General features: G+C 36.8%; 1 protein-coding gene across 1 annotated transcript; it reads left to right on the top strand.

Moving 5' to 3' along the window:
- Positions 1 to 884: 884 nt before the first annotated feature.
- HPGD (15-hydroxyprostaglandin dehydrogenase) lies at positions 885 to 26,658 on the top strand. Its single transcript, XM_085058695.1, has 7 exons — positions 885 to 1,106; positions 1,267 to 1,390; positions 5,333 to 5,439; positions 16,337 to 16,433; positions 22,835 to 22,911; positions 24,790 to 24,953; positions 25,784 to 26,658. The coding sequence occupies exons 1-7, from the start codon at positions 1,014 to 1,016 to the stop codon at positions 25,920 to 25,922; spliced, it is 801 nt and encodes a 266-aa protein (XP_084914821.1). The 5' UTR covers positions 885 to 1,013; the 3' UTR covers positions 25,923 to 26,658.
- Positions 26,659 to 27,350: the final 692 nt, after the last annotated feature.

The following is a 27,350-nucleotide window of genomic DNA, read 5'->3' as shown; positions in this document are numbered from 1 at the left end:
AAACCTGATACACCAGGCAAAAGAAAACAGAGAACATAAAAGACAAGTGTCATTTTTGCATGATGTGCATGTTTATAGAACTTACAACTGAAACAATGGATTTTTCCTGCCTACCCAACATTCCACAATATTGCATTTTCTATGGGATAATATTTGTGAATCTCGCAATAAGCTAATGAACAAAAACATTTATTCCAACTTTTAGATTTTTAAGGGTGCTCTTATGTCTACTGCATGGTGATATACATTGAGAAATTTTAGTTGCATACAGTTCACAGTAATGTAGCACACAGAATTTGGCTTATAAGATGTAAAAGCAGTTAAACATGTTTTAAGGTACAAGCTTCGTTAACCACAGACCTGAAAATTTCTAGAAAGCACTTATCTTGAGACGTCTAACATCTGTAACATTATATGGCTGCTTTTTCATGCAAATATATTCTGCTTACTACCGGAATGAGAGGGAGAAGGCTGGTGGGTTGAAGTGTGAAAAAGGGCCCTGTGTTTGTTTCTTTCGAGGTCGCCCTCATCCTGCTCCTAATGCAATTTGGGCCAACCAAAACTCACACAGCCCCAGGAGCTGCCAGCAGCCCTTATCAAAGCTTGTAGCAGCTTCTCACGCGATTTACACACACACACACACGGAAATCCCCCTCTCCACCGAGCGGAGCTGTAGCTGCCCTGAGACCCTTTCTCCGGGGGACGCCGCCAGCCTGTCCTCTCCGAAAAGCCTAGGAGTGGTAAGAGGGGATGAAACTGATCCCTCTGCCTCCTGCTCTCCAGGGCTCATGCAGACACTGGGCAGGACGATTTGATGACCTGCCCCGCCCCTGCTGCCCCCGCCCATAAGCTCCGGGCGGCTCTCGGAGTGGGGAGCCGAGGGGAGGGAGCCGCTGCGGCGGCAGGAGGAGCAGGAGGGAAGGCAGGAGGGAGAAAGGAAAGCGGACAGGTGACACCGCGCTGGGTTGCACCGGCTCGGCGGGCGCGGAGCGGGCGGCAGGAGCGCGGCGGCCATGCACGTCAATGGCAAGGTGGCTCTGGTCACCGGTGGGGCGCAGGGCATCGGCAGGGCTTTCGTGCAGGCGCTGCTGGGCAAGGGCGCCAAGGTAAGCCTCGGGAAGCGCGTCCTCCCTTTCCCTCCCCTCTGCCCCCAGCCGGCACCCGCGGGCGGGGGGTGGCGGCAGCCCCCGGGGCTCGGCTCGGCGGGAGACCTGTCCGTCTGTCCGTCCGCCAGCCCGCCACTCATTTTCCTCCCTCCGCGCTTAGGTAGCCCTGCTGGACCGCAACTCCGAGGCCGGACAGGAGAGCAAGGCGGCCCTGGACGAGCAGTTTGAGGCGCAGAGGACGGTGTTCATCCAGTGCGACGTGACGGACCAGGAGCAGCTGAAAGGTAGGACGGAGCGCTCAGCACCGGCGAGCGCTCAGCGAGGCTTCTGGCGGACAGCCCTCTTCCCCTCGCTCTGGCACTCGCTCAAAAACGATTTGTTCCTGTACGTACAGATGTGAAAAATTACTGCCGGCATTACTACCACAATTTCACTTTGTTCCTTGGCACATCCGAAAGAAAAGCCAAAGAAGTCATTTCCATTGAGTGTTGTGTGTGATATTTTTGCATGAAAGCCTCTGCAGAAGATAATTGCTATTTTATGAGTAATTACATATAAACTATAAAGCTGAGGCTTGCTTTTTATGAGGTTTCACTACAGATTCCAAGCTGCATTCCCTCGTCACAGGAGTAATAAATTCTGTACTGGGTTACAGTGCTCTTTCCATATACTTACTTTCATTGGGTGCTGCCATAGCTGAAAGCAGAACTGGCAAAAAGCAGCACGCTACTTTATCATGGGGTTGACTGTAGGGTGATAACATTTCACACACGTTTTGCAGATGCATGGAATGAAAGGAGCTTCCCTGATGAATGATTTGCATTTCTGTTTTCACTTAGTGGATAAACAGTGTTCCCTAACTAAGTTCTTAGAGTATCACATAACATTGATGTACCTTCACGATATTTCATAACAAGCACATCACTTCATTAAAGTGTCATTATTAAATGATACATTCATAGGTAGTGACTCAGATTCAGATCTTGACATCTCTTTTGTCAGTGCCCTTTCCCCAGATTCATTTCTGCCAGGCTTCATGTGAACAGTTTTAGTTCTGTTTTTGTTCACTTCACTGGTCACTTGCTCCACAGTGATCATTGAGCATATCCATTCCTCTTTTAGAAAACATTGCTGCTACTCCAGAATTCAGCAGTCTTGTCCACTGTTCCAAGCTAGCATGATTATTCCTAATTCTGTAGTTTTACATTGTCTGTTTGTAAGAGAGATGCTAGACTTTATTTAAATCCGGGATCTGCTCTAATCAGCAAAGTTTCCATCAGCGAGGTTGATCATTAACTTTTTTCTCCAAGTGGGAGGAGTAAGGAGCAAGAAAAAGCATCCTAGGGGTAGGAGTAACGTGTGCTGCTGCACGGGTGTTGTTCTAGTGTGCCTGCTCTCCCACAACTCATCCTCTCTTTAGTGCCAGGCAAGTGCAGGAGCAACAGGGTGTGAACTGGGAGCTGGACTGAGTAGGTCAGGTCAGCGGGGGAGTTTTTGGAACCAAGTTAGTAAGAATAAAGCAGCCAGAGTAGAATTGGAAATGGTTCTCGCAAAGAGAGTAAGAACAGGCGGCTGCTGCTGCTTTGCCTCTCTGATCATTGTATTAATCCTGCTGCAGATTTCTAACCATAAATTTGTAATTGTGCCTTACAATCCTTTGGGGATTCTGGGTTGGTTTAATGTTGTTTTTTTGCTTGTTTGTTTGCTTGTTTTTAACTGCTGGGGTTTTTTTCTTCGTATTTTTCCACTTTTAATTGTAAGCTGCTACTTAACAAATTTAGATTAATTTCACACATAGTGTTAAAAAGTCATATTAGATGAATCAGGTCCTGTGCTTTATGTTAAAGGTCATGTGCGTGAATGAAGTTCCTCCTTTTTTAAATTTAGCCTTTACAGTAGGAAGCAAATCTCAGTACTAGAACTAGTATTTGTAAGTACATGAGGCTTATGGGTAAGAAATCATCCGCTTAACCGACTTTCAAGTCTTGCCTCTACTTTTTCTCTAGTGGTTCTTTCACAGAAACTCCTCCAAAAATCTCCTATCTCATCCCACTTCTGAAAAATCACCATGCATTTACTTTTGCCCTCCAGGGACAGTTAGGAAGCTCACCTATAACTGATGTTTGTGCTTACTTTGCATTGTTTTTCTTACCTTGCCTTTAAAATGGATCTTCCTCTTAATTTTTGCTTCTCCATTCAATTTTTCTTACGATCATCTGCTTTTAATTTTTATGGTTCCATAAGCACTAATTAATGTGCAATGTAAAGAGAGAATTATTCTCCATATGAAAAGAAAGGAATAAATCAGCTTATACTGATGTGTGGGTGACAACTTTACTAAGAATTTATAATGAGTTTCTTCTTTTTGAAGATGGGTAATAGATGGGATTGCTGTAGGCAGATAAACTTTTACCAGAAATATTCCAAACACAGATAAGCAAAAGCATTTGGCTTTTTTTCTCAATGTGCAAATGAAAAACTACAATTAGTCAAGACTGCATAAATTTAATAAATAATTGGCAAAATCACTATTATCTGTGGTGGTTCTGAAAGATTCTATTAAGAATTAGGTTGATGAAATATATTGTTTAGAGAGGGTTTAAAAGGCAATCAGCCTGTTTCCAAAATTTGGAAGCTAAGTGAGAATTCAAATTATATTTATTTTACTCATTGGAAATAACTTAAATAATCACTTCTGCTTCTAATAAAGACAAAGGTTTTCATTTGCCCTTGCTGATGAGGAATTGGAAAAATAAGAAGTCACTGAAGAGTTAAGCTGAGAAACCAGAGAATGAATTGGCAGCAAATATAAGAAAATCCAAAAAGGCAGACAGACAAAACTAGAAGGTTTAGTAGTATTACAGTATTCTAGTATGGAATAAGAATATTAGAAAAATCTTTACCATAAAGGCAGTTGGACAAGTAAAACTTGTCCCATCAGCTGCCTAGCTCTTGTTTTGGTGACGAGATGATGACTATGATGTACCTGCAGCACTGAGGCAAAGAAAAGGCTGGTGCAAGAAAAGCTTTGCAGACCCCTGCAACTGCTGCAGAAAAAAGGTAGCTGTCTCAAAGCTGATGCTGTGCACCTGATTGACATGAATAGCCAAGCACTAAAGATCAGAGAAGGAAGATGCTTCTGGGATCACTTTTCATTGAAGGGATTTCATTAAGGTCTGTCAAGCATAATTTTGGTATACGTGAAATACTGTAGATTATGAGTCAAACACCAATGGTTTTTTAAACAATATTTTTTTTAAAACAATATGGGGGCAGGTGTCTTAGTTTACATAATAGTAAATATTTCGTGACAAGGAACAATATTTAGAGGGGAAAACAAGCAAGCTATATATACATGTCAGATAATGTGCTCAGTCCTGGAGTATTTCAGTCTGGAATGAACATCTGGAAGTTATCTCATCCAACTATCTTGTCAAAGCAGAGTCAGGCTTGATGAGTTTGCTCCTCATTATGACATCATCATGTTTTTCCATACACATCTTTTATCTCAGTTCTAACACTGTCACCTGGGAGAACACAATGTCATTGTGGAAGTTTCCCAGTTCTTATTTTGAAATTCTTTGGAAGAGAGGTCACTATTTTTATCCTCAGAAAAAAGAAGATTTGGATTTGAGAAACACATTATTAAAGGTACCTTACAAGTAGGATATATAACAACTTATCCATAAATAGATACATCTAAACAAGAATCATGATGAATTATTTGTAGCTGAAATATTCCTATCATTTATTCACTAAATAAAAATTGTGTATTAGGTTAAATTTGGACTAAATGACAAAATTTGTTCTGAACACATGAAGATTTTATTTTTCAATCAAAATAGATGGTGTCAGATCTTGAATTCACTGGCTATAACAAACTGTTACAAATCAAGCTATAAACGCTTATTTTATACAATTGGGGTGCCAAACATCCTATCTAATACAAAATGTATAGGTGCTAAGAACTTTCATTAGCTCCCGTTATCAGACACTATAAAACTGAATGAAAAGGCAACTATGCTACCTTAATCCTTCCAGTTTCCCTGAATATATCTAATGTTTGTTCATGTTAAAGAATTTAAATGCATGTTGCTCACTAATGTTTAAGAAAATAATGAAGACATTTTTGTAGACTAATAAATGATGCATTTTTATGTATGCACTGTATTTTATATCTTACTTTCCAAAGTTCTAAGAAATTTCACTCTTGGATCTTACTATAGGTGCTTTCAAAAAAGTAATTGAACATTTTGGAAGGCTGGATATTGTGGTTAATAATGCTGGAGTGAACAATGAGAAGGACTGGGAAAGCACTATACAAACTAACTTGGTAAGCATTATCTCTTTTCACTGTTTATATTTCAGTATTTAATGCTGGAATACAGTTAACAGCCTGTGGGTTGTACAGATTGTGCCAGGTGACAGAACTTTAATTATTGAATTGGTAAGTACAGCTATTGAAATAATCACCACATAACTGAGAGTGTGGTAGGTCCCTAAAATTGTCTATCCAAAATATACAGCACTGTGTGGAGGTGCTCAGGCTGTCACCAGACAACATTCTCTTTCTATAAAATCCAATGAAATCCCAAATAGGTGTAAGAATTGACTGCCCAAGACAGTAGAGCTGCATTTACAGTAGGCTAATGTGTTTATATGACTGTTTTAGAATATTTTAGTTACTTGTGAGGCTCAGCTGGCCTGCATTAGAGAATAAATTGCCATTTATTGATATTGCAAAAAAGCTTGTTCAACCAAGAGCTCCACACTATTCACCAACCATGCTAGCATAAAAGCTGAGCTTTTGATATAGGCCACTTCACCATCATCACTGGTAGGAGAACACTACTTAAGGGCACTTACTTGCTAAAATCCAGTACATTCAACAAGACTGAAAAGTTAATTTTCAAACAAACTGTTATCAGTTCTTTGATAATATCCGGTATCTCATCAGATCAAGCCACAAGATCTGTTTCTCATTTGAATTTTTTTTTTTTAATTTAGAGTACACCTCTAGGATATCTAAGCTCCAAGGAAAGAACTTTCTAGCATTAAAAAAATTTCTAGGTTAATAAAATTCTGACCAGCTTGTATTCTACCACCTGTGAAATCCTAATTCAATGGTGATTCAACAAGTCACACCAGAATCATACTTGCTGCAAAGAAAGTAGCATAAAGAGGCTTTGAAGAGGGAAATGTGGAGTTTTCTCATTTGAAATTTCTCATGCAACAAGAAAGCTCAGAATAAGAAAATTAGGTGTGTTTTTGTTGAAATTTTTAAGGACAAAGGTACCGATCTTTAAATCCTAATTCCTCAAAAAAAAACAAACTAACTAACTCCAGGACAAGTAACACAAGCTGTATGTGAGACAAATTATAGAAAAATTAATGAGAAAATGGGCATTTGGGAAAAAAAGTAGTTTTATAACACCTTTCTCAATTTTTTTATATAATGCACCTCTGTATATTTTTTTAATATCTTTTTTTTATTTTTTTATTTTGATTTTTTTATCTTTTATGTATGTTCTTCAAGACTTAAGTACATGTATTTCTTCCTTTTCATTTCTAAAATGTCACAAAAAAGTAAACATCAGGAAGCTTCATATCATGATGTAACAGTAGTCTGTCATTCTCAGTTATATGCAACATCAGTATTTATTAGTACAGATCCTTTGAATTTGAAAGAAGACTGTGCTCTAGATGACTTATTTCTCTTTATTTTTGTGCCTGGTTTTAACACAGGATATAAGTTACTGTAGGCAGCCATCCTGTCAAATTTACAAGCACCAATAATTAGTCATCACTGAAAATATTGAAGTCCATGTGAGAAATATGTTTGATTGTGATTTACCTTTAAATTTAGCTCAAAAAATGAAGGTATTTCTGATCAGCAAATCTTGAGGATATTTATTGTCTAAGTAAACATCCTAACCTAGAGTGATGTCCAAGTAATTTTTCAATGCCAAGAGCTTCAAACAGAAGATGTTGAGAACCTCCTTCTACTGTATTGCAGGCGACACCAAGTTGTGGGTGGGGATGTTGATCTGCTGGAGGGTCAGGAGGCTCTATAGATCAGAACAGGCTGGACTTAGAGGCCGAGACCAATTGTCTGAGCTGCAATACAGTGAAGTGCTGAGTCCTGCACTTTGGTCACAACAACCCCATGCATCACTGCAGGCTTGGGACAGTGTGGCTGGAAAGATGTCCATCACAAAAGAACCTGGGAGTGCTGGTTGATGGCATCTGAACATGAGCCAGCCGTGCCCAGGTGGCCAAGAAGGCCAATGGCATCCTGGTTTGTATCAAAAATAGTGTGCCCAGCAGGAGTGGGGCAGTGATTGTCCCTCTGTACTTGGCATTGGTGAGGCTGCACCTCAAATCCCATGTTCAGTTTGGGCCTCTCACTACAAGGAAGACATTGAGGTGCTGGAGCATGCTCAGAAAAGGGCAACAAAGCTGGTGAAGGGTCTTGTGAGGAGCAGCTGAGGGAGTTGGGGGTATTTAGCCTGGAGAAAAGGAGGCTCAGAGGAGTCTTATCACTGTCTACAATCACCTAAAAAGGAGGTTGTAATGAGATGAGGGCCAGCCTCCTCTTCCAGGTAACAAGCTGTAGGATGAGAAGAAATGGTCAGAAGTTGTGCTGGGGGATGTCTAGATTGGATATGAGGAAAAATTTCACTGAAAGGGTTGTCAAGCACTGGAACAGGCTGTCCAGGAAAGTGGTTGAGCCGCTGTCCCTGGAGGTATTTAAAGGACCCATAGATGTGGGGCTTGGGGTCATGGTTTAGGGGTGGATTTGGCAGTGCTGGGTTAAAAGTTGGGTATCGTGATTTTAAAAGTCTTTTCAAATCAAAACAATTCCATTATTCTATTTTTTTTTTCTTATTGCAAGTAATTGAGAGGAAGCAGACCGTGTCTCAAGCAGCAGAAAATCTGAAATCCAACTCTTAGAAACCTACATGCTTAACTGTCAACATACTGCTCTATTTTTTTATTATTTTTAAGGGAATGTTATATATTTTATACATTATTGTATAGGTAAGCTCACCATAAATGTCCTAATGACTTAATACACAGTTGAATGTTCAAAAAATTAATAAATACACGGTGGTGACTGGAAGAACATCTAGAACAATCAGAGAGAGTAGCATTACAGTTATGTGGGTTCAATCAAGGCTGCTCTAAGATCCAAATATCTCCACTCACCTATTGATTTGATTATTCTTTCCCTGTCTAACATGGAGCGAAACTACCTACCTTATTTCCATAAACATTTATATTTAGTTACTGTAATTTCCATAAAACAAGATAAACTTCATACTTCTTGTTTTTTTAATTATAACAGTGGAAGAAAAATAGCTGATGCATATAATATCTTATATGGATTGGTTCTATAAAATATTTTTTTTGTTTCTTGTAGAAAGGAGCAAAATGTATATGAAATACATGATTTTAAAATGTCTCTATTTCCCTCATGTAAGATAGTTAGGTATTCTTTGCATTATTCCTAAGAACAGAAATAATTCCTATACCCACACAGTATGATACACAGTGTATACATATTTTTCATTTTAAAATGGGAAAAAACCCCTCTATGTGCCAGTTGTTGTCTTAGTGATATCATTTATATATTGATACAACAAATATTCCCTGCCCCAGTTTAAAGTACAAAGTACAAAAGTGGAGCAGTACAGAGCAAGATAAATCAGAACAAACACATCTGGGGTGTGTTCTTTACGGCTAAAACAGTTCACGGAACCGGCTGGTCTTCAGGAATGTTTTTAAAGGACTGTAAGGAAAGTTTTCTGATAGTACTGCTTGAGAAAGCATGAAGAAGAAGGTTCAAAAAGTGGGACTTAGTTTGGAAGGAAGATAGAGGGAATAAAGCACAAGACCTTCTTTATCCATTAGTTTCCTGAGAGCAAGAAAAGACAACTTGATTAAGATGGGGAGAAGGCGTATGGAGTACCGACTACTAAAATTATATTTCTATTGCAGTACTTTGCACCATTTTGCTACATTTTGTGCTAAACATCCATCTTTCCCTTACTTTATTAATATTTCTATTACTTTTTTAGTGAAGTATTCCAGCAATGCCACCTATTCCTCACTTCAAAACTCAAAATCTCATGTTCTTGACTTGATTGATACCAGCTTGATCAACAGCAGCTTCAACTAGGGATACTCATACAAAGGAACACTCTTGTTATATATTTAAATCAATCCCCCACATGAAATTAGGAAAAAAATTGAAAGCAAAATCACAACTATCTCCTGTTTATGTGATGATTTTGCACATTTTAACACTTTCTGGCAAAAAAGGTCACAACTTGGGCACATAAAAAAAACCCAGTCATATAGGATTCAAGTATTTGTTGCCTAGAGGTAATTAGAATTCATATGCACACATAAAATTTATTCAGGTGCATGACAGTCTTATCCTTCATTACTAGGCAAAACGTTGAAATATGCAACAATTCCGAGTTTTTACATTTTTCATGAGTTTGATCTATTCATTTTTATGTGACAGAAGTAAGAAATTTCCATGAATTTAGAAAAGTCCTTTGCTAAAAGGAAGTCTACCACCATTGTGGTTTGCCCTGCAAAATACTTAGATTTGAACTACAGAGAAGATAATGCACTACTGTATATTTATGTGTGACTCCTTACAGTATAGCTCATGGTGAAATACCTCTTCCAGCAACTAGCAAACCTGCAAAATCAATCTGTTTGCTTATCAGTAAGGACCTATTCCTCAAAATGCCAATTAATGTCCCAGCAGAAACCAGAAGGGTAACTAAGCAAACATCAGAAGTGATTAATTGGATTTATTTTTGTGACAAAGACTTCATGATCTTCACAAGGCCATTCCACTGTGCAAGCCATAAAAGGAATAATTTGGGAATATGCTGCAACCTTCTTTTGGTCCATACACCTTTCTGGCCTTTCCCAGTGTACCAGGAGAAATGACAAGGACCAAACTTTCATCCCAAAGTAATGTAACCAAGACACAGAGCTGGATTCAGCAGCTGGAAATAACCCCCAGGTCCCACAATACAGACAAAGGCAGTCACTGGTTCTTAGGGCCACCAGCAGAGAAACAAACCAAAACAAACAGTGCTATCTGTAAAAGATAAAATGGCATAGGTGACTGACTTACTGACAATCAGTGGCTACCTCAATGGCTTACTTACCTATTCTTCAGCATAATATGATGTCAGAGGATCAAGTGTCTAGGGAGAGATGTGGCCAAAAAGTGAAAAGCAGCACTTACCTTGAATTAGTAGCACAAGGATCAATTCTCTATGTATGTAAAGAAGCCCATAGGTATCATTATCTTTGTGGTTTATATTGTACTAGGAAGGACACAGTGACTTACTTAATTGCACAATAAGTCAATGAACTTTTTAGCTTACTGTTTTATTGTACGTTTACAGTAACCAGTGTTGAAATACAATGAAAAGCAAATGTCTTTGAACCAAAAACATAGGCCCAGCTCTTCAAAATGGAATACTATTCCAATGTCCTTCAGGAATGTGAAGGCATGTGGAAGGGGAGGAGGGAAGTAAAGAAAACTGCACAATCAAAAATTGAAACACAGTGTTTCAGTCCCTCCTTTTAAAAAAGCTATTGACTTCTAGCAAATTATCAAATCCTACTACATATTCCTTTCCCCTTTCTGTCTCTTTCTCTGTAGATTTTTTGTTTTCCATAGTTTGAGCTGGAAATTCACACTCAAGAGCCTTCAATATCATTTCATATAGCAATCAAACTAACCTATACATAGGAATGCCAAGGGACCTGCAGGCTTCCTCCATTTTGTCTACGTCCTAGAAAATCTACGTTAAAAAATCAGTCCCACCCTCCTGTTCAACAGCAGAATGCTAAAATTTTCCATGGGTGTCACAAACAGTATTTAGTGTCAGACTTTTGAAGTTCGTCTTACACAGTTCACAAAGAACTTTTAAATGTTTCCTTATAGATAGCCATCAATTTACAACATCACTGCATGAAAGGCAAATGATCTTGGGTCAAATTCCATCTCTGTACTAACCTGCTTTATGAAACCACAAGTCTGTGGCTCTTTCATTTTCATTCAGTAACCCTAGCAGTGAACTATCTTAGCTCAGGAACCTACATGAAATGTTAGGACTGATTACCATTTTGTTTTCTCAAAGGAATTCATATTCCCATGTCACCTTGGTAGCAATACAGTGCTCACCTTCAGCACTGAAGATGCTGACGTATTTTCTCAGCAGGAAGTACTAGATGTATGAGACAAGAGGTGGAGAGGGAAACCTTATTAAATAAGTTAGAAACTATAGAAACTATGTCCATTGGGACAACTGCCCTGGAACATTAGGAAAAAAGCATTCTGTGCTAAGTTACTTTCAAAGCACTTGTCACTTGAATGGGTTGATGATTAATGATGTCCTGGGCACCCTCACCAAAGAACACTTTTTTTTTTTAAATAGATAAATCTAAAATGAAACACAAAGTATAACAGCTTACATATAATACAAGAACATTGTACACATTGTACACATTGGAATACAAGAACATTGTACGCATTGGCTGACATTGGCTCCTAAAGGCAGAAAAAAATTAATTAGTACTCTACTGAAGACACTATGTCTAATTAGAATTTCAAAATATCAAAATATTTTCTTTTGGAATGAAAGAATTAGAGCTATACAGCCAAAGGACACATAGAAAAGTGAAGAATCAAAGATTTTGTAAATTTTATTTCTGATTTTGACACTGGCAACTAAATTGCTATTTAAGAAACAAGTTATTGATTACTGATATGTTATTCTCAAAAGCAACTGCAAATATTTTGAGTATTTGCACAATTATTCTGCCATGTTTACCATGCTGTTAGATACCATTTTGGGCATATTACTGTATGATACTTCAGCATGTCTGATCTCCTCTAATTTAAATGTGTAATTTATGTAAACTAATGCTAGGAGATATTCCCACACTCACAACTATAACTTTATTTGAAAGAATCCTAAATTTTCCACTGTCAGTTGAAGGGTAAAATTGCCTTTCTTGAGAGCACACTCAGACCTCCAGGGTACCTTGATGGCCCATTTTCATTATGTTTTATAGTAAAACACTGTATTTTGATGAGAAAATAAATAGCAGTGTTACTGAGATCACATATTTTTCAACAGCTAGAAGGACAGTAATTATTTTCTGACTTTATTGATACTATTGATGCCAGTTTTCCGTAGCCAGGACAAAAAAAACAGGTAAGAGTCAACTGTCCCAGTTTTTTATTTACCTACATTTAGTTACAAATCTGAGTACTTTCATACACTTTGTTCTTGACATGTTTATGAAGAACATCCATTCAGCTAAATGCAGTTGTAAATAAAGGAACTGTAAAAAAATCAGCTATAGAATGCTTTCTTGTACAAAGCCTCCCACTATATTTTCATCTTAAACTTAGGCTTTTTCTTAATTAGGTAATTTTAAATTTAGTTTTCCCAGATTTTTGATTCATAGAAAATGTATGAATTATTTTTTATTAAGAACATGGGATTAAATTATTAGTCTTAAAAGTACAACCTGGAAACTGCACAATCTGAAATGACCTTTCGTTTCTTTCATTTAATTTAAAGGAAATTACAGAGATTTTTTGTCATAACCCAAAACCAAAAAACTGGGTGCAGAAAACATAATTTTTTATGTGAGAGGATTGGAGAGAGGTGTATTCTTGCAAGAGAGTGGGAAATCCATCACACACTACTTTAGATGAAAAGTGCCATCTGCTGAGTGTGCAGACAGATAGGCTCTTATCACCCTGGGTATGTGGTTCAGAGTTTATCTGCAGAATTCTTTATTTTATCAGCCCAAACATCATAAACAGCCATTTCACCCAAGATCAGCCACACTCAAATTAGGTTTTTGCCAGGATCACAGGTAAGGATTGCAAGGCTATAGCAGGTATAAGGGGCAACATCCAAATGGAAGTCTGCATTTATGTTCAACACCACCTCTTACAGTACATTAATGTAAAGGACAACATGTCTCCAGTCACTTGAAGAAATACTGAGTTGATGGATTCCAGAGGGAGAAATAGAACAATACAGTAATTTTGACAGGACAGCCAAGCTACCCACTTTTTTCTTGGTTTATAATTGTGGTTTGGCCAAGGACTCATCTAGGTCTATTATCTCTGTGAATTAGAAGGAATAGAAAAGCCTTTAAGGAGCTCCAAGCTACTTCCTTTTTCAACTGATTCATTTTCTCTAATCATAATAAATGGAATTCTCTTTTTCTGCTCAGCAGGCTGAGCCACTGCTCCAGGGCATGACAGGACCTGCACCTGCTCTCCAAAGAGAGCATTAACCCCTTTCTTTCTAAAATATCTTCTGTATAGCCTATCATAGATATATATTTAAAAAACACACCCCACTCTTAAGTCCAAATCTAATTTCAGTAGAGGTGCCAGTAAGTTTATGTTCAGAATAAGTATATCTTACAGCAACACTACTGGGCATTAACAATCTTCATTTTAATGAATCAAACCTACATGTGGCAATCAACATTAAACAGTACTAGATTAACCTTTATAAGGGCTCTGCTACTTCCCAGGACGTGCAAGAGAAATCAGATTTAGTTTGGCATGTGTCAAGACACTGAAGAGAATTCTTTGGAAAGTTTCTGTATAAGTTTCTGATTTAATCAACAGCATCCTTTTTTAATAATTCAAAATGTTTTTTTTTTTAAATATGTTAGCTTGAACAAAAGTTTCCAGGAAAGAAACAAACAAAAAAAAAATCTATTTATGGGAATTCTTTCTTTAGGAAACATTTAAAATATTATTTCAGAATGTTGAAATACTCATATTTTGTGCAGTTTTACAGTGTTCCAAAAAATAGGTATTCTGAGAATATATTATTAGTGAGAATATCTCACTAAGTGCTTTACTATAGAAAATGAGAAAAGCTGATTCATTATCAAGATTCCAAAGTAAACTTGGTAATGACGTCTCAGGTTGGTTTATCTCAGTCAATGGGCAGCCTCACATTACTTGAAAAATGAACAAGTGATATTAATAAATCAGGACATGCACTCTTCCAAATCTAATTCCTATTAAAACCAACAAGTATAAAGGATAAATGAAATTATGAAAGGATGAAGGATTTATGAAATTTAATTAGAAATACTGCTTTATATTTTATAACATGTGTGTCTAAAAATACCAGCAAATTAAAATGAAAGGCAATAGCCATCTCAAAATTATTCCAGTTTTGTTTTAGGCATTTAGATAGTGGCAGAAAAATAGTTCACATTCTGATTTTAAAAGCTTTTCTTTTTTTCTCCAGTTCCTGTAGTCACTGTCCAGTACATTTGAGGCACATACTGAGTTTTCACTGTGGTTTTTTTTATATGAGAAATTTCTGTCTCCATTATTCACAATTCTGGAGATCTTCTCTGGTCAAAAATAGTGAAATAATCATGCACACTTCATCGTTTGGGCATCTTAATTTTTTTGGGTCAATAAATAGCACTGAACAGTCATAAAATACAAATGGATTTCTCATGTAAAAGTGGAAATAACATTCCCATAAGAATAAAAGAGTGTCTCAATGCATTTTTCCATTTTAAGTAGAAACTGTAAAGCAAATGTGAAATGATTACAGGGAGATCTAAAATAATTGCTAAGAAATTATGAAACTCATCACTAATGCAGTAATATTGGAACATTTCTCTGAAGTTATTATCTTCCACCAAGAGCCTTGTCTGCTGCTGTTGTGATAATAGCTGCAGGCTCCCCACCCACCCACTTCTTGATGAGTGTACCTGTCACCTATTGTCCTGCCTTCCCCACCCCATGTGACCCTGGCCACTCCCTCGGGTTCCTGTACTCTAACTCTGCCCCTGTACCTCCCCTGTACCCAGAGGTCACTGGGCCTGTGTGCTGTCCCCACCCCTCTCTGTTTCCCTATAAAACCCGTCACCCTCCACCATCTTGCTGTCTATGCTTCACCTGTGTCTGGGCGCACATGTCTATGCACATGTGGTCTATGCACATGGTCTGTGCACCAGGGGAGGTCTTTGTCCTCTGGTGCAGCCACGTGAATAAACCTTTCCATGAACATTCTGCATAGACTCTCCTCGCCTCCTTTATCACCTCTGGTTGCGGTAGCAGACCAGAGAAACCAGAGCTAGCCTTATGGCTCCCCGGCCAGTGAGAGCACAGTGACCAGGAGAGTTTGGTGCACTGAAGCTCTGAACCGGGCTGGGCAGAGACACTCTTGAGTAAGGTCTGTTGTAACATCCCTCAAACCACAACATGCTGCCTTTCACTTACCGTTTGTTTCACTCTCAGGTAAAGTGACTTTGTGGGAAAAAGTCTCATCATTCACCCAGGAGGCTGGTAACCCCAGGCTTGGTGTTTCTTTGGACATCTCAGTTTAAAAGTCTGAAGTTCAGTGAGAGGAATTTCAGCAGAATTTCTGACTGCAGTAGAGTTCAAAAACAGATTTTAAGGAGTCAAGATGATACAGGTCTTAAATCTTCACATTTTTTAGAATGCTTTTATTACCTTATCTATATTTGCCTGAGTGGGCTAACTTTCATTTGAGAGGAGTGGTAAAACTCCTGTAACTTTAGTCAGAAAATAATACAAATTTTTAATCCTGGGACCAGAAATATATCATGGTACTTAATCTTAAATAGTGTGAATTTCTTGTTAATTTAGCCAAATGCAGTTTTAAGAGTTAATGTTATCTTCAGACATGATCAGTATTTTTTTACAATATAGAACAGGGTGTCTCAAGAAAAATGATGGGATTTAGATCAGTTCATCAGCCACTTATATGTTTAGATAATGCATGTGTTTCATCTATAAATTATTTACTTACTGTTTATTTCATTTTCTTCACAGCTCTTATTTCGCATTACAATATTTTAGTTAGATTATTTATATCTTATTAAGAGAAATTAGTAAACTGCTATTCTGTCTATCACAGTTGTGGTTCTGAAGTTACTCAGTTGCAATACTGTGGAGCATCTGTGTTTATAATCTTCAAAATGTAAATAAGATCACTGGTAGAGCAATACGGGTTCTAGGCACCACAATAACAGCAAGTTTCAGTTTGTAGAAGCACAACAGATATTTTGAATAACGTCAATAATTCAGTTAATTATTTTGAATAGCTTCAAATATTCTTTGAGTATCTGCAATAATTCGTTCCTGTCTTTACCAGACATCTGTGATTAGAGGAACCTACCTCGGCCTGGAATATATGAGAAGAGGAAATGGAGGCGATGGAGGAGTAATCATTAATATCTCATCCTTGGCAGGTGAGAAAATTTTCTGCATAAACTATATCTGCTGGGTTTTTTTCTAAAGTAAATGAATCATGCTTATCAGTCTTCTTCTTTCTTGTGGCCCTTCCCTGTTTACAACTATTTTGACCTGGTTTACATCACAGCAGCAGAAAGAATACACAATGACCACAACATTCATTTGCTTTTTCTAAACACAGTTCAATAGAAATGAATCAATAATTTTCCTAACCCATCAGTCTTGCATTTAAAATTTTGAGCATGACGTAAATTCGTCCATTCAACTCCACAGGAACACAGCTGTAGGAGTACCTAAGGCTAGACTGTACGTACTTTTATTAACAAAGACTGTCACACGTCCACTCTGTGTTCAAGTCCTTTCAGATGTCATCTACCTGTACTCGAGGGGTCATAATATTAACACTCATATTTCACTAAGCTTAACCAAGTGTTTCTTTGCTTACTGCTTTTCTATGCTATAACTGTATTTCAATTTATTGGTATAAAAACAGAATTCCATGGATTCTAAGTCAGTTGGGGGTAATGCTGTCAAGTTGTGAGGAAGAATTCTGCATCATTTCCTGTAGGTATACTCAGTGTTGCAGTGACTGGGCTCACAGCAAAAAAGCACAGCTGAAGGGGAAACTGTACATGGAGAATGAAGTCACCTGACAAACTTCTGCAAAAAATTTGTGGGAAAGTACTTGCTTTCGCTCTTTTTTGTTTGGAGAGATTGGTTCCTCTTTCTACTGTCAGACTTGCTGGGAAAAATAATGGATATGCTACTTTACACTTGGATTATCAGAGGGGTTTTTTGTATCTGTGCAGATTACCAAATTATAGTAATTTAGTTCCGGGATATTCCTATGTGTTTTAACAACAAAAAGCCAGTTAAGACAACGCTGGCTATAGTACTGATTGTGGATAGGTGTGGATGTTCTGAGTATTTTTGTGTTCTGTCTTGGCTTTTGTGATTAAAAATTCCAGTTCACCCTATTGACATAATGCATATAGATCTTGAGGATCTGACTCAATATATGCATATATGTCAAATGGGTGAGGGGTTCTTTATTAAAAGCCTCCATGTACCTCTAAGTCAGCATTTGCCATACTGCCTAACACCTTGCAGACTGACACCAGTAAGTTTATCTCTATAGGCTGAAATGGACATTGTATTGGGTGCAAATTAACCTGAGGGAAACTGCTGTTGCAGTGCAAGGGTTCATCAACACGAGTAAAAGATTAAACATTTTCACAGAAACACTGATGCCCATGCAGTGCTTAAGAAAGGGTAGAGGTAGTAAGCAGCTTGATTCCTTTTCTAACTGGTCTCAAATGAGCACAAAATTATTTTGTTTTTAAGACCTAAAAGCTTGGCTGTTCTGTTTGTTAAGAGCTTATAAGTGCTTTTTTTAAATTATTTGATTTAAGTTTGCATTTATCTACTTAATTTTTTTTACAATAACGTTGTGCTGTGATGATTATGGATGTTTGTCAAAACAAAGTTTCTTTGTTTTGTTTGGTTTTATATGGCTTGCATTTAACAATTGTTTCCAAGGTCATTAGGAAAAACACACTTTAAAAGCTAACATATACTAATTTTTATTGCTTATTTATTTACTGTTATTTGTGGTTTTGACTCTAATTCTCCTCTCCAGTCTGAAGGTCTAAGTCCTGCAGTTTATTCCATATATGAAAGGCAAAGTTCCATTGGCTTGCTTAACATCCCCTTCAAGTGTTTTCTTAGAGCAAGCTTCTGTTGATCATTAAGCTTTTGAGTGGTTTTGATTCCCACTGTCCAAGTTCCCTATAAGATACAGACAGCAAATCTTCTGTTTGCTTGGAAAGAAAATGAGCAATGAGCAAGTGAGCAATGAGAAGGGTTGTATTTAGTGCTTATGAGGCATTCAGTAATATTTCCTTTGCACATTAACTAGCTACAGGTACATCACCATGGGAATTTTGCCAATGATTTGGACTAGTGACAGAATTAAGCCTTACAGTTTTGCATTTCCAAATACACAGAGAACTACTTAAATTATTTCTATGAAGTGGATGCTTAGAAGTGTTCTTTCAGCTGGATTAAAGCCAGAGCGTCCACCCTGTCTATCCAGTACTGAGTCTTGCTTTCTTTAGTCTCTTCACAGGACAGGACTAAGTAAGAGAGGGAGAGAAATACGTGAGCATGTGCAGCAAGCACTCAACCATGTCTCAAAGATACAAAATCTAATTTTATTGGATTTGTGCATTCATATCAAGACAAATTCCTCTAAACTGAGATAATGAGAAATGTGTTTTACTTCAAACTTTGCTCCATAAAAAATAATTCCAATGACTGCAGGTTTTTGTATTGGAATAAGCTTATTTTCAAGTTCAAGGAATAAAATGTTCTAGGAAGAAATGTAGGAAGAAATGGTACCTTTAATTGTGCTCAATGGAATAGTTACAAGCAACAGAGAAAGCATAACTAAAGAGGCTGTTTAAGTTACTAAATTTAACATTGTCGTTTGCCTTGTGGTGGCTGGTACCTCTACACTTTTTGCAATTAAAGGATGAAAGGTATTTGAGTATAGGCACACATTTTGGTTTTGATGGCTTTCATATTTTTAAGAAGGTATTCTGTGAAACTGAATTTTTAACTTTCTGTATTCTAGCAGACAAAAAAAAAGTCAAAATATTCACAGAGGGTTTAAAAGTGTTGGAATTTTTTAGCATAGTATCATGTTACTTTTTTGAGAGGCTGTTCAATGTGTAGTGAGTCTGAATACCTTTCTGCTGTACAGCTACATCGGGGGGTCGATTGCACCCAACTTCAAGAACTCAGATTCCGCAAACAGCTAGTTTGTCCTCCCTCTATTGAAACCTTCAGCCACAAGAAATACTTAAAGTACCTCTTACAGCAAACAGGCTTTTGTAGGACCAGATTGTCGCTGTTGAGCAGCTAGCAGAGTAAAGAAAGCACCATTCTCAGTGGCAAGAAGGAATGACCTTTATTGTTTTGATTTCATTGTATATATAGAGTTTTCAAAAGTCACCCAGATTGGTCAGTCAGAAGCCTTCCCCCAGGCCTGATTGGCCAGGCCTGCACTGCCCAAGTTCTGGGACACTGTTCCAATAACATCCAAACTTTATCTTTATTTATAAAACACAAGAAGAATTCTCATGGGAAAAGCCTGTGCTAGCCACACCAGATCCTATATATATTACAGGAAAAAAACTAATCATATGGTTACATCACCAAGCAAGGACTCTATCACCGTGATACAGGGGAGCAGAAGTGTCAATGACTGTTCAACTGGTGCTTCTGTTCAGCATCATGACATAGCTTTTGATCCCTCCCCTTTGTGAAAAGAAGAATGCTGAGCAGAATCTACCAGAATGAGGTTAAAAAATTTAGAAGCTATTCCCTTCAGACTCCAGTTCACTATAAAGAAGTCATAGAAATGGCAGAGCTTAGAATTTTTGCTACGATTTCTGTTTCACCTTCGTTTTGGCACTCAGGAAGACTACAAGGATATCATGGGGGTAATACAGGGAGAAAAACCAAAAGGGCCAAAGTCCAACTTAAAAGTAAAGAGGCTAATAAATCTTATTAAAAGAAAGAGATATACTTAAATCTCTGAGGGCAACATGTGTTCAGTGGGAAAGTGTAAATGGGGAAAAATGTTTAATTCTGTTTTCATCAAAGTTCTTCAGTGGAATGAAAGGAAACACTGGTTTCAACAAAGCTTACTGATAAAATTCAAACTTGTTGATAGAATTCTCCACCTGCAGTATTAATTTCTCGAGATGTGGTTATTGAAACTATTGACCATGATAAATAAGGAGTTGTAGTGAGATGCCTGACACCATGTCTTTGATGGTAGAGTGATCTTGACACTCTAACAACAAGGGGACTAGAGTATAAGCAAGTGTGGGAGTTGTCTCTGTCAGCCTGCCAAGAGCTGAGGAAAATAAAAAAGAGCAGTTTACACTGGAGCACAGGGTTATTGTTGGTCTGCTTGCACTGGTTTTGGTAAACTAAAGAGCATCTTGAGTCATCACAAAATCATTTGCAAATCATCATGCAGCAACATCCAGACAGAGAAAAATCTAGCCATAGCTGCCCCCCCACCTTTCTAAGAGAGATTGAAAGCCAGATTTATCACTTTCAAGAGGCACACTGATCCATCACCAACCATTTAAACACCTTCCCTTTCTTCCTCCCATTATATTGTGCATGATGTTCTCCAGTCTGTTTCATTGCCATTCTGCTTTGCATAAGATAATTAAATAATCATGGAAGCAGCAAATAGAATCCAGATTTTCTAACAAATGAATGCCCTAACTAATATGTTATGAACTAATCTCAGCTCACTGATTGAATAAATATTATGCAGGCAGAGCAGACTCAATGTCACCCAGTGGTTCATCATAAAATACTTGCTAGGAGAGTCGCTGGGACACACCCCTTAACAAGGGCCCAGCTCTTCCCAGGGCAGGAAAGTAGCTTAGATCTGGAAAACCCACACTGTGGTTCTGAGTACTGAACTCAGGAACAAAAGTGAGGCAAGACTGTTACTGTTTTATTTGAAGGATGCTAAAACTACTCTTAGATGTTTTGTCTGAAAGTGAGTCAATTATTTTTTTTTCTTGTTTCTCCACTTCAGCAAAAATAATAATTTCAATTAGGAAAGAGCTAGTTTAAAATTAAAAAAAAAATCTATTTGTTCCTCTCTTCCTGCCTAGTTATTCCTGCTGTCTTTGGCATTTAAGTAAATCTTTGAACTTTATTCCACTTCTTTATTGGGAGCTGTGCCCTTCCTTTGTTTATTTCTTGACTTTGTTTCTCTTGCCTCTCAAGTAAAACGTAATTTGTCTTACTGTCATTAAAAAATTAAAAATAAAATTACTTCTAAATTACTCCACCCTGTTTCCCAGTCTATGTTGTCTGTCTTATTTCTGTTAGCTTTGGCCTAATTAGGATTTCCTTTATTTAAAACATGTAAAAGTACGTAAGAGGGGTTTTTTTAATAATACTGTATTATTTCTAATGTACTCATATTCCAATATTTCAAAAAATTTGACGAATGCTGATCATCAAAAGTCAACAAACAGAGGAATATTAAGGCTGTGTTGTGATCACATCCCACAGGAGAAAATACAAAAGCCATTTTCATAAATTTTTTAAGCAGAAGCATAACACATTAATCCTAGCTAAGCAAATAAATACAAATTAAAAAGAACAACCAGCCAACAGGTTAAATTCTTCATTTCCCACCATTGAACAGTGCTGCTTTCACAGGATCACCAAGGCAGCATTTAATTCAAGATAAAACCTTGAAGCTGTCAGGTGGGTAATTAGAGCTTCGTGCTGTCTTAGGAAGTTTTTCTTTCAGACAAAATAGATTCCATAGCAAAGAGTCCATGCAAGTCTGGCATGTATCATTTTTCTGGCAAATCCATACTTAGAGCTAGGTAGTGGATTTTCATCTCCACTGAGAAAAATCACATCCATCTTTAAATGTATCACTTTAAGATACGACATATGAAAAGTGAAAAAAACATATGTGAGTTATTAATTGGGATGACTTCCATTAGAATCAAACATTAAGACATCAAAATTACTATGCAGTTTTACAATGACACATTCAGGAAAACATTTTATCATCTTATTTTTGGACAGGCTGAAGTAGGTGTTCATAAGGGCCTATTTTTCAGGTGGAACTACAGTAAAGATTTTGTCCAGTTGAGCTGGCCAGAAATTGCTGGCATAATTGGCAGAAATGAATATGCATTCATGGTCTGTCATTTCTTCTTGACTAGCTCTTTGCCATCCACTCAGTCTTACTAGAATTAAATTTTTTTTCTTCCAAAACCTGTTTTCCCTTCTTTCTCTACTATAAATAACAATGTTGTGCTCTCCCACTCTGACCGTAAAGGCTTACAGAGTTAGCAGAAATTTTTTTTTTTGCTTCTCCTATTCCCACACTTCCGTCCTGAACACACCATAAATGATTGCAGGTGTCCAGCTTACATGTCAGCTATCAAAGCCTATATAAAATACTTTGCTCCTCACTATATTTTAAATACTTTACTGATTCACAGAAGATGGCTCAAAAATCTCATTTTTGAGTGTTTTCTTCCAGATCCTGTCCCTTCTTGTACGTCATTGTCCATAGACACAACTTTTCCTTTTAAAAGTTACACTTTTCTATTACTCTCCTTTTGACTGCGCATTTTTATCCATCTGTTGTTTTTTTTCCCAGGCTATCCCAGATTACAAAATATAATTTGCAAATTTTTACTAATCTATTTTGTTGCATCTTTATAAATCTACCACAGATTTTTTACACTATAGACCTATATGTGTGTTTAAGTTAATCATAAATTAGGAATATTCAACATCTTTATTCAGCTACCTTTTTATTTTAAAGGACTCATGCCTGCTGCATTCCAGCCTGTGTACTGTGCTACAAAGCATGGTGTAATTGGATTCACACGGTCCGTAGCAGTAAGTATGCATTTTCCAAAAGGCTATCAGCAGCTCCTTGGGAGCTTGCCGAAGTTTTTCATGTTCCTTCTCTAGAGCCACACAACTGGAACTAATTATCTGAAAGCAAACAAAGTGTCTGAAGCAGTGGAGGTTCCCTCCTTTCTCAAAGGGAATCCAAGGATGTGTGTTTATGACTGATTTGAGGTTTGGCGAGCAGAGAAGATGTTGCAAAGTAATTTAAGGACAGTGGGAGGAGTCCAAAAGCCAAGTTCTAATCCAAGTTTTAAAAATATTTTTTCAGAATCCCATCCAGTCATTTAATATTTTGCTTTCCTTATTACTAAGTAAGATTGATGACTTTTTTTACGATAAATAGGCACTAAAGTGTACAAAAGTGACTTGCACACATCATTTACTCTTACCTACTCTTAATACTCTGAAAATGCAAAATGACATATTCAGGATGGGACATGTAAGATGGCAGTATTGTAAGTCTCAGCCTCTGACACCAAAACTTTCAAGTTAAATTGAACAAGCACTGTAATAAAATAATTTGGAGGGAAAAACTATGACTATTCTTTCATAAATTAATCTTAAAGATAGTCTACTCATATAAGATTTCCAATCTGATTTCCAGAACAAATCACGAGGAATTATACTTTGAATACTCTATCCATATTTTAAGCCCCCATCTCCACACAAATAACTTAATTTTCAGATTAATATAAAGAGAATAGTATGGACAAGTGTTGCATAGACCATGTTAAACACATCACGAGCATAACACTTAGGTCTCCGTTTTTGTTTTCTCATTATTAATATCCCCATCTAAGCACAAAAGTAAATCAGAAGAAATTTTGTCTTTAAAGAACATGAGAATGGCAAGGAAAAAAGAATAATAAACATAATGAATTACAGTATTTACCAGGAAAGGCAGTACAGTCTGATGTTGGGGAGGTCTGATACCTTACATCTAGGATTTCAGTTTCTTGTCTTCCCCAGACCAAAAGGGCAGGCTACCATACCATGAAAATGACATGTGACTTACAAAATACCTGAAAGGAGTCCTGCTAAATGTTAAAATAAATAGAATGCAGTGTTTAACAGTTATGGTTATTCTTGGATATATCATGTTTAGTTCCTCAGTTCTGTGCTATTGCTAAGGAAGTTCATCCAGCGTTCAACACATACCTGGAAGTTGATCAGAGTTCTTTGCTGCAGACACACTTTGGTAGAACCTCAAACAAGGGGTCCTACCACTGCCAGAACAGCTTGTGCTTCTTGCTTTCATCATGTTCCTGAGCTGCTTCCTGAAAAAAAATCCATTCACAGGGACTTTCCAGTGATAGATTCATACCTTGGCAAGTACAACAGAGCAACTAGAAATGTTTAGCATTACAGTTGTAGGGATAGAGAACAGATCCTATTTCTGTTGATGTGAGGGAGGTAAATACAGAATCTTAAATTTATTTATTTCAGAGTTTTCTTTTAATTAAATATGTTCCTGTAAGATTGGAAGCTTACCTTTGGGAAAATTTTTTCTTGTTTTTGCTTAGAAGATTTATCCCCCTAGAATAGTGTTAATGACATGCTAGGAGCTCTAAGAACAAAAAATATTAGAAAAAAACAGCTGCACAGAAATAAGAGTTTTGATTTCTTGTAAAATTGTTCTCCTAACAAAAGAAATGTAGGATTTTTTTAAATAATCTGTCATGATTACTAGAGAAAACATGCTTCAAACTTAGTTTTTGAAACAAAACAATCAGTAGTAACAAAATATCCTTACTAAGCAAGTCTCAAAAGTACTTCGTGGTAAATCTCATACTTTGAAAACTTACTTACACAATGCTGTCTTAAAATGTTGATGACAAATGCCTAACCCTTTCTCTTTTCTAGTTAGCTGCTAATATGGACAACTACGGTGTAAGACTGAACACAATTTGTCCAGGATTTGTCAACACACCAATTCTTCAGTCAATAGATAAAGAAGAGAATATGGGACAATATTATTCATACAAGGATGAGATCAAAAATATGATGCAGTTCTATGGCGTGATGGAGTAAGTCAAGTCAGATACAATGGGTTTTTGCCCTTTCTTGATGAAGAAAAAAGACACACAATATTACTTTCAGCAAAATTAAAATACAAGGGAAATGCTGCCTCTGATAAAAGTCTATCAAATGCATTATCCTGTATACAAAGAAAAAATGGTAGATATCTAAGGCTATTTTAAGGGCATCGTCTTCACAGTGATATATCCCTTATGTATTCCCATTTCCCAGTAAAGTCCAAATCAAATTCCCAAGTTAAATTTAGTGATTTTAGTTTTTAATAGCCCTTGGAGCTCCCTCATGAATTTGTTTGATCAGACTTGTGAGATACAGGGTATATAATTTGCACTGAATTTTACTGAATTTTCACAAAATTTTCAAGTGAAACAAGATAGGAATCAGACCAAGAACTGACAGCAGCAACCACCGTGGATCAGATCTAAGAGTTACCTGGCCCATTACAGTATTGCCAACAAAGGCCAAAAGCAGACTGTGAGAATATGACAAGCATAAAGTGATATTTTTTATCACTTTCTTAGTTTCTAACAGTTATTTTCCAAGATGCTTCTGCACAAAGGAAAATGTATGACTGTGTTGTTTCACCCATATTTTTCATTATGTAACATATTTTGCACCTATTGACCACAGTGAACTGCATATGAAATTATCCTTATACTAATTTGTACGTCAGCTCTGCTACAGAAACGGGGTAAATCAGCAGTTTAAATGCCAATTTTAAAAATTTTCGAATGTCTAGATTTACATTAAGTTCCTTTACTTGTCCTTTTTACATGTTCTTTTATAGCATGACTCTCAAATAACTTTTTTTTTTTCCCAGCCCATCAATTATTGCTGAGGGACTGATAACAATAATTGAAGATGATACTCTAAATGGAGAAGTTATGAAGATCACAGCATCCCAAGGAATTCATTTTCAGCAATATGGCCAAACACCCTTTACATCATCAAAGAGATAAATAATTTTTGTGCTAATTAATTTTGGCTTTCCTTAAATACAAAAACTTTTGAAAAGAGTGATTTGGGGGAAAAAAAGGTTAGTATTTTTTCTAGATCAGTGAGAGTGTTCAAACATTTGCATCCTAATAATAAAGAGATAGGTGAGAAAATCTGGTGTGGGAAGATGTTACTACCCTATTGTGATTCTATAAGCACTAATAACAGTATTAATTTAGTAGAATAAACACATTGCTCTGAAGCCTTTTTTTATTATTATTTAGTAGTAGGGGCCATTTTTTTCATTCTGGTAGTTCTGATCTACATACTCGAAGCATATTTTGGTGGATCTTACTTACTTTGTTATAATTCTTTTCACTGTCATGCTTACTTATTTACATATTGAATTCGTTAGACCAGGAATTCAGTTCAGTAATCTAGACCACAAATGGAGCCATAAGGAGTTAAAAATTTATTTTTTCTTATGAAACAGTAAATAGAACAAGAGGCGAAATTCACATTCCTCATATGTATATGCAACTGAATACGTTGTATATCCTATCAGAAAGTACAGATTTTTAACTTCTTGGATTTTACATATTTATAAAATTGTTCAGAAATATTTTTGTTTTATTTTATATATGTATATATATATGTATGAGAATTTTCTTACTCTGTATATACAAGGATGAATATTTTGGAATTGATTGAAATGTCCACTTCCTCATTAAATCTTATTTTCTAAAGCTTTAAATCTAATTCTTGCAGTGATTGTTTAAAATTTCAATTGTATCCTGAATAATCTTGTTTTTATCATGTTTTATACATGTCCCTTTAGGTTTCACAGTACATATTCTGAGATGTAGCATGTCATATAGTGACAATGAAAAAAATTGAGCTTCCTACCTCCTGAGCACTACTGGACCTTCTGAATCTAAGTCAATCCCCAGCTACATTTATGCAACAAACCTTCACACTTCATGAGTTACATGCCTAACAAAAATAATTTTTTGCATGGTAATTTAATTAGGCTCATAGCATAAGATTTAATAGCTCCTGGGAAAACTGGGAAGTTAATATTTACCCTTCTTAGGAGTACAGACTTTAATTGCACTAATCATTTTTTTAGTATTGTAACTGAAGGAGTGGAAACAATAGTACTTTACGTTCTGTGGAAGTCAGGAAGTAATAAGTCTGTGGAGAAAAGAAAAGAAACAGAAACATGTACTTTGAATTACTCATCATTCTACCAATGCCTCCATTTTTTGGTTATGTTAACACTATTTTTAAAGCCCATTTTGAAAGCACACATGATGCTAGCCACAGCTTTAGCATCCCTGACAGCATCTCTATATCCCTCTGGATTAAAAACTACTATCTGATTTGATAATATTAGTTTCTATATTTCTCTCATTAAAATCAGAGAATTTCCCAATACATGGCAGAATAGT

Source organism: Lichenostomus cassidix, chromosome 4 (genome assembly GCF_008360975.1).
Source record: "Lichenostomus cassidix isolate B80296 chromosome 4, HeHo_3.0, whole genome shotgun sequence".
In the NCBI taxonomy this organism is placed as follows: Eukaryota; Metazoa; Chordata; class Aves; order Passeriformes; family Meliphagidae; genus Lichenostomus; species Lichenostomus cassidix.
Note: the sequence above shows the minus strand (reverse complement) of the source record. Positions and strands in the feature narration are given on the sequence as shown.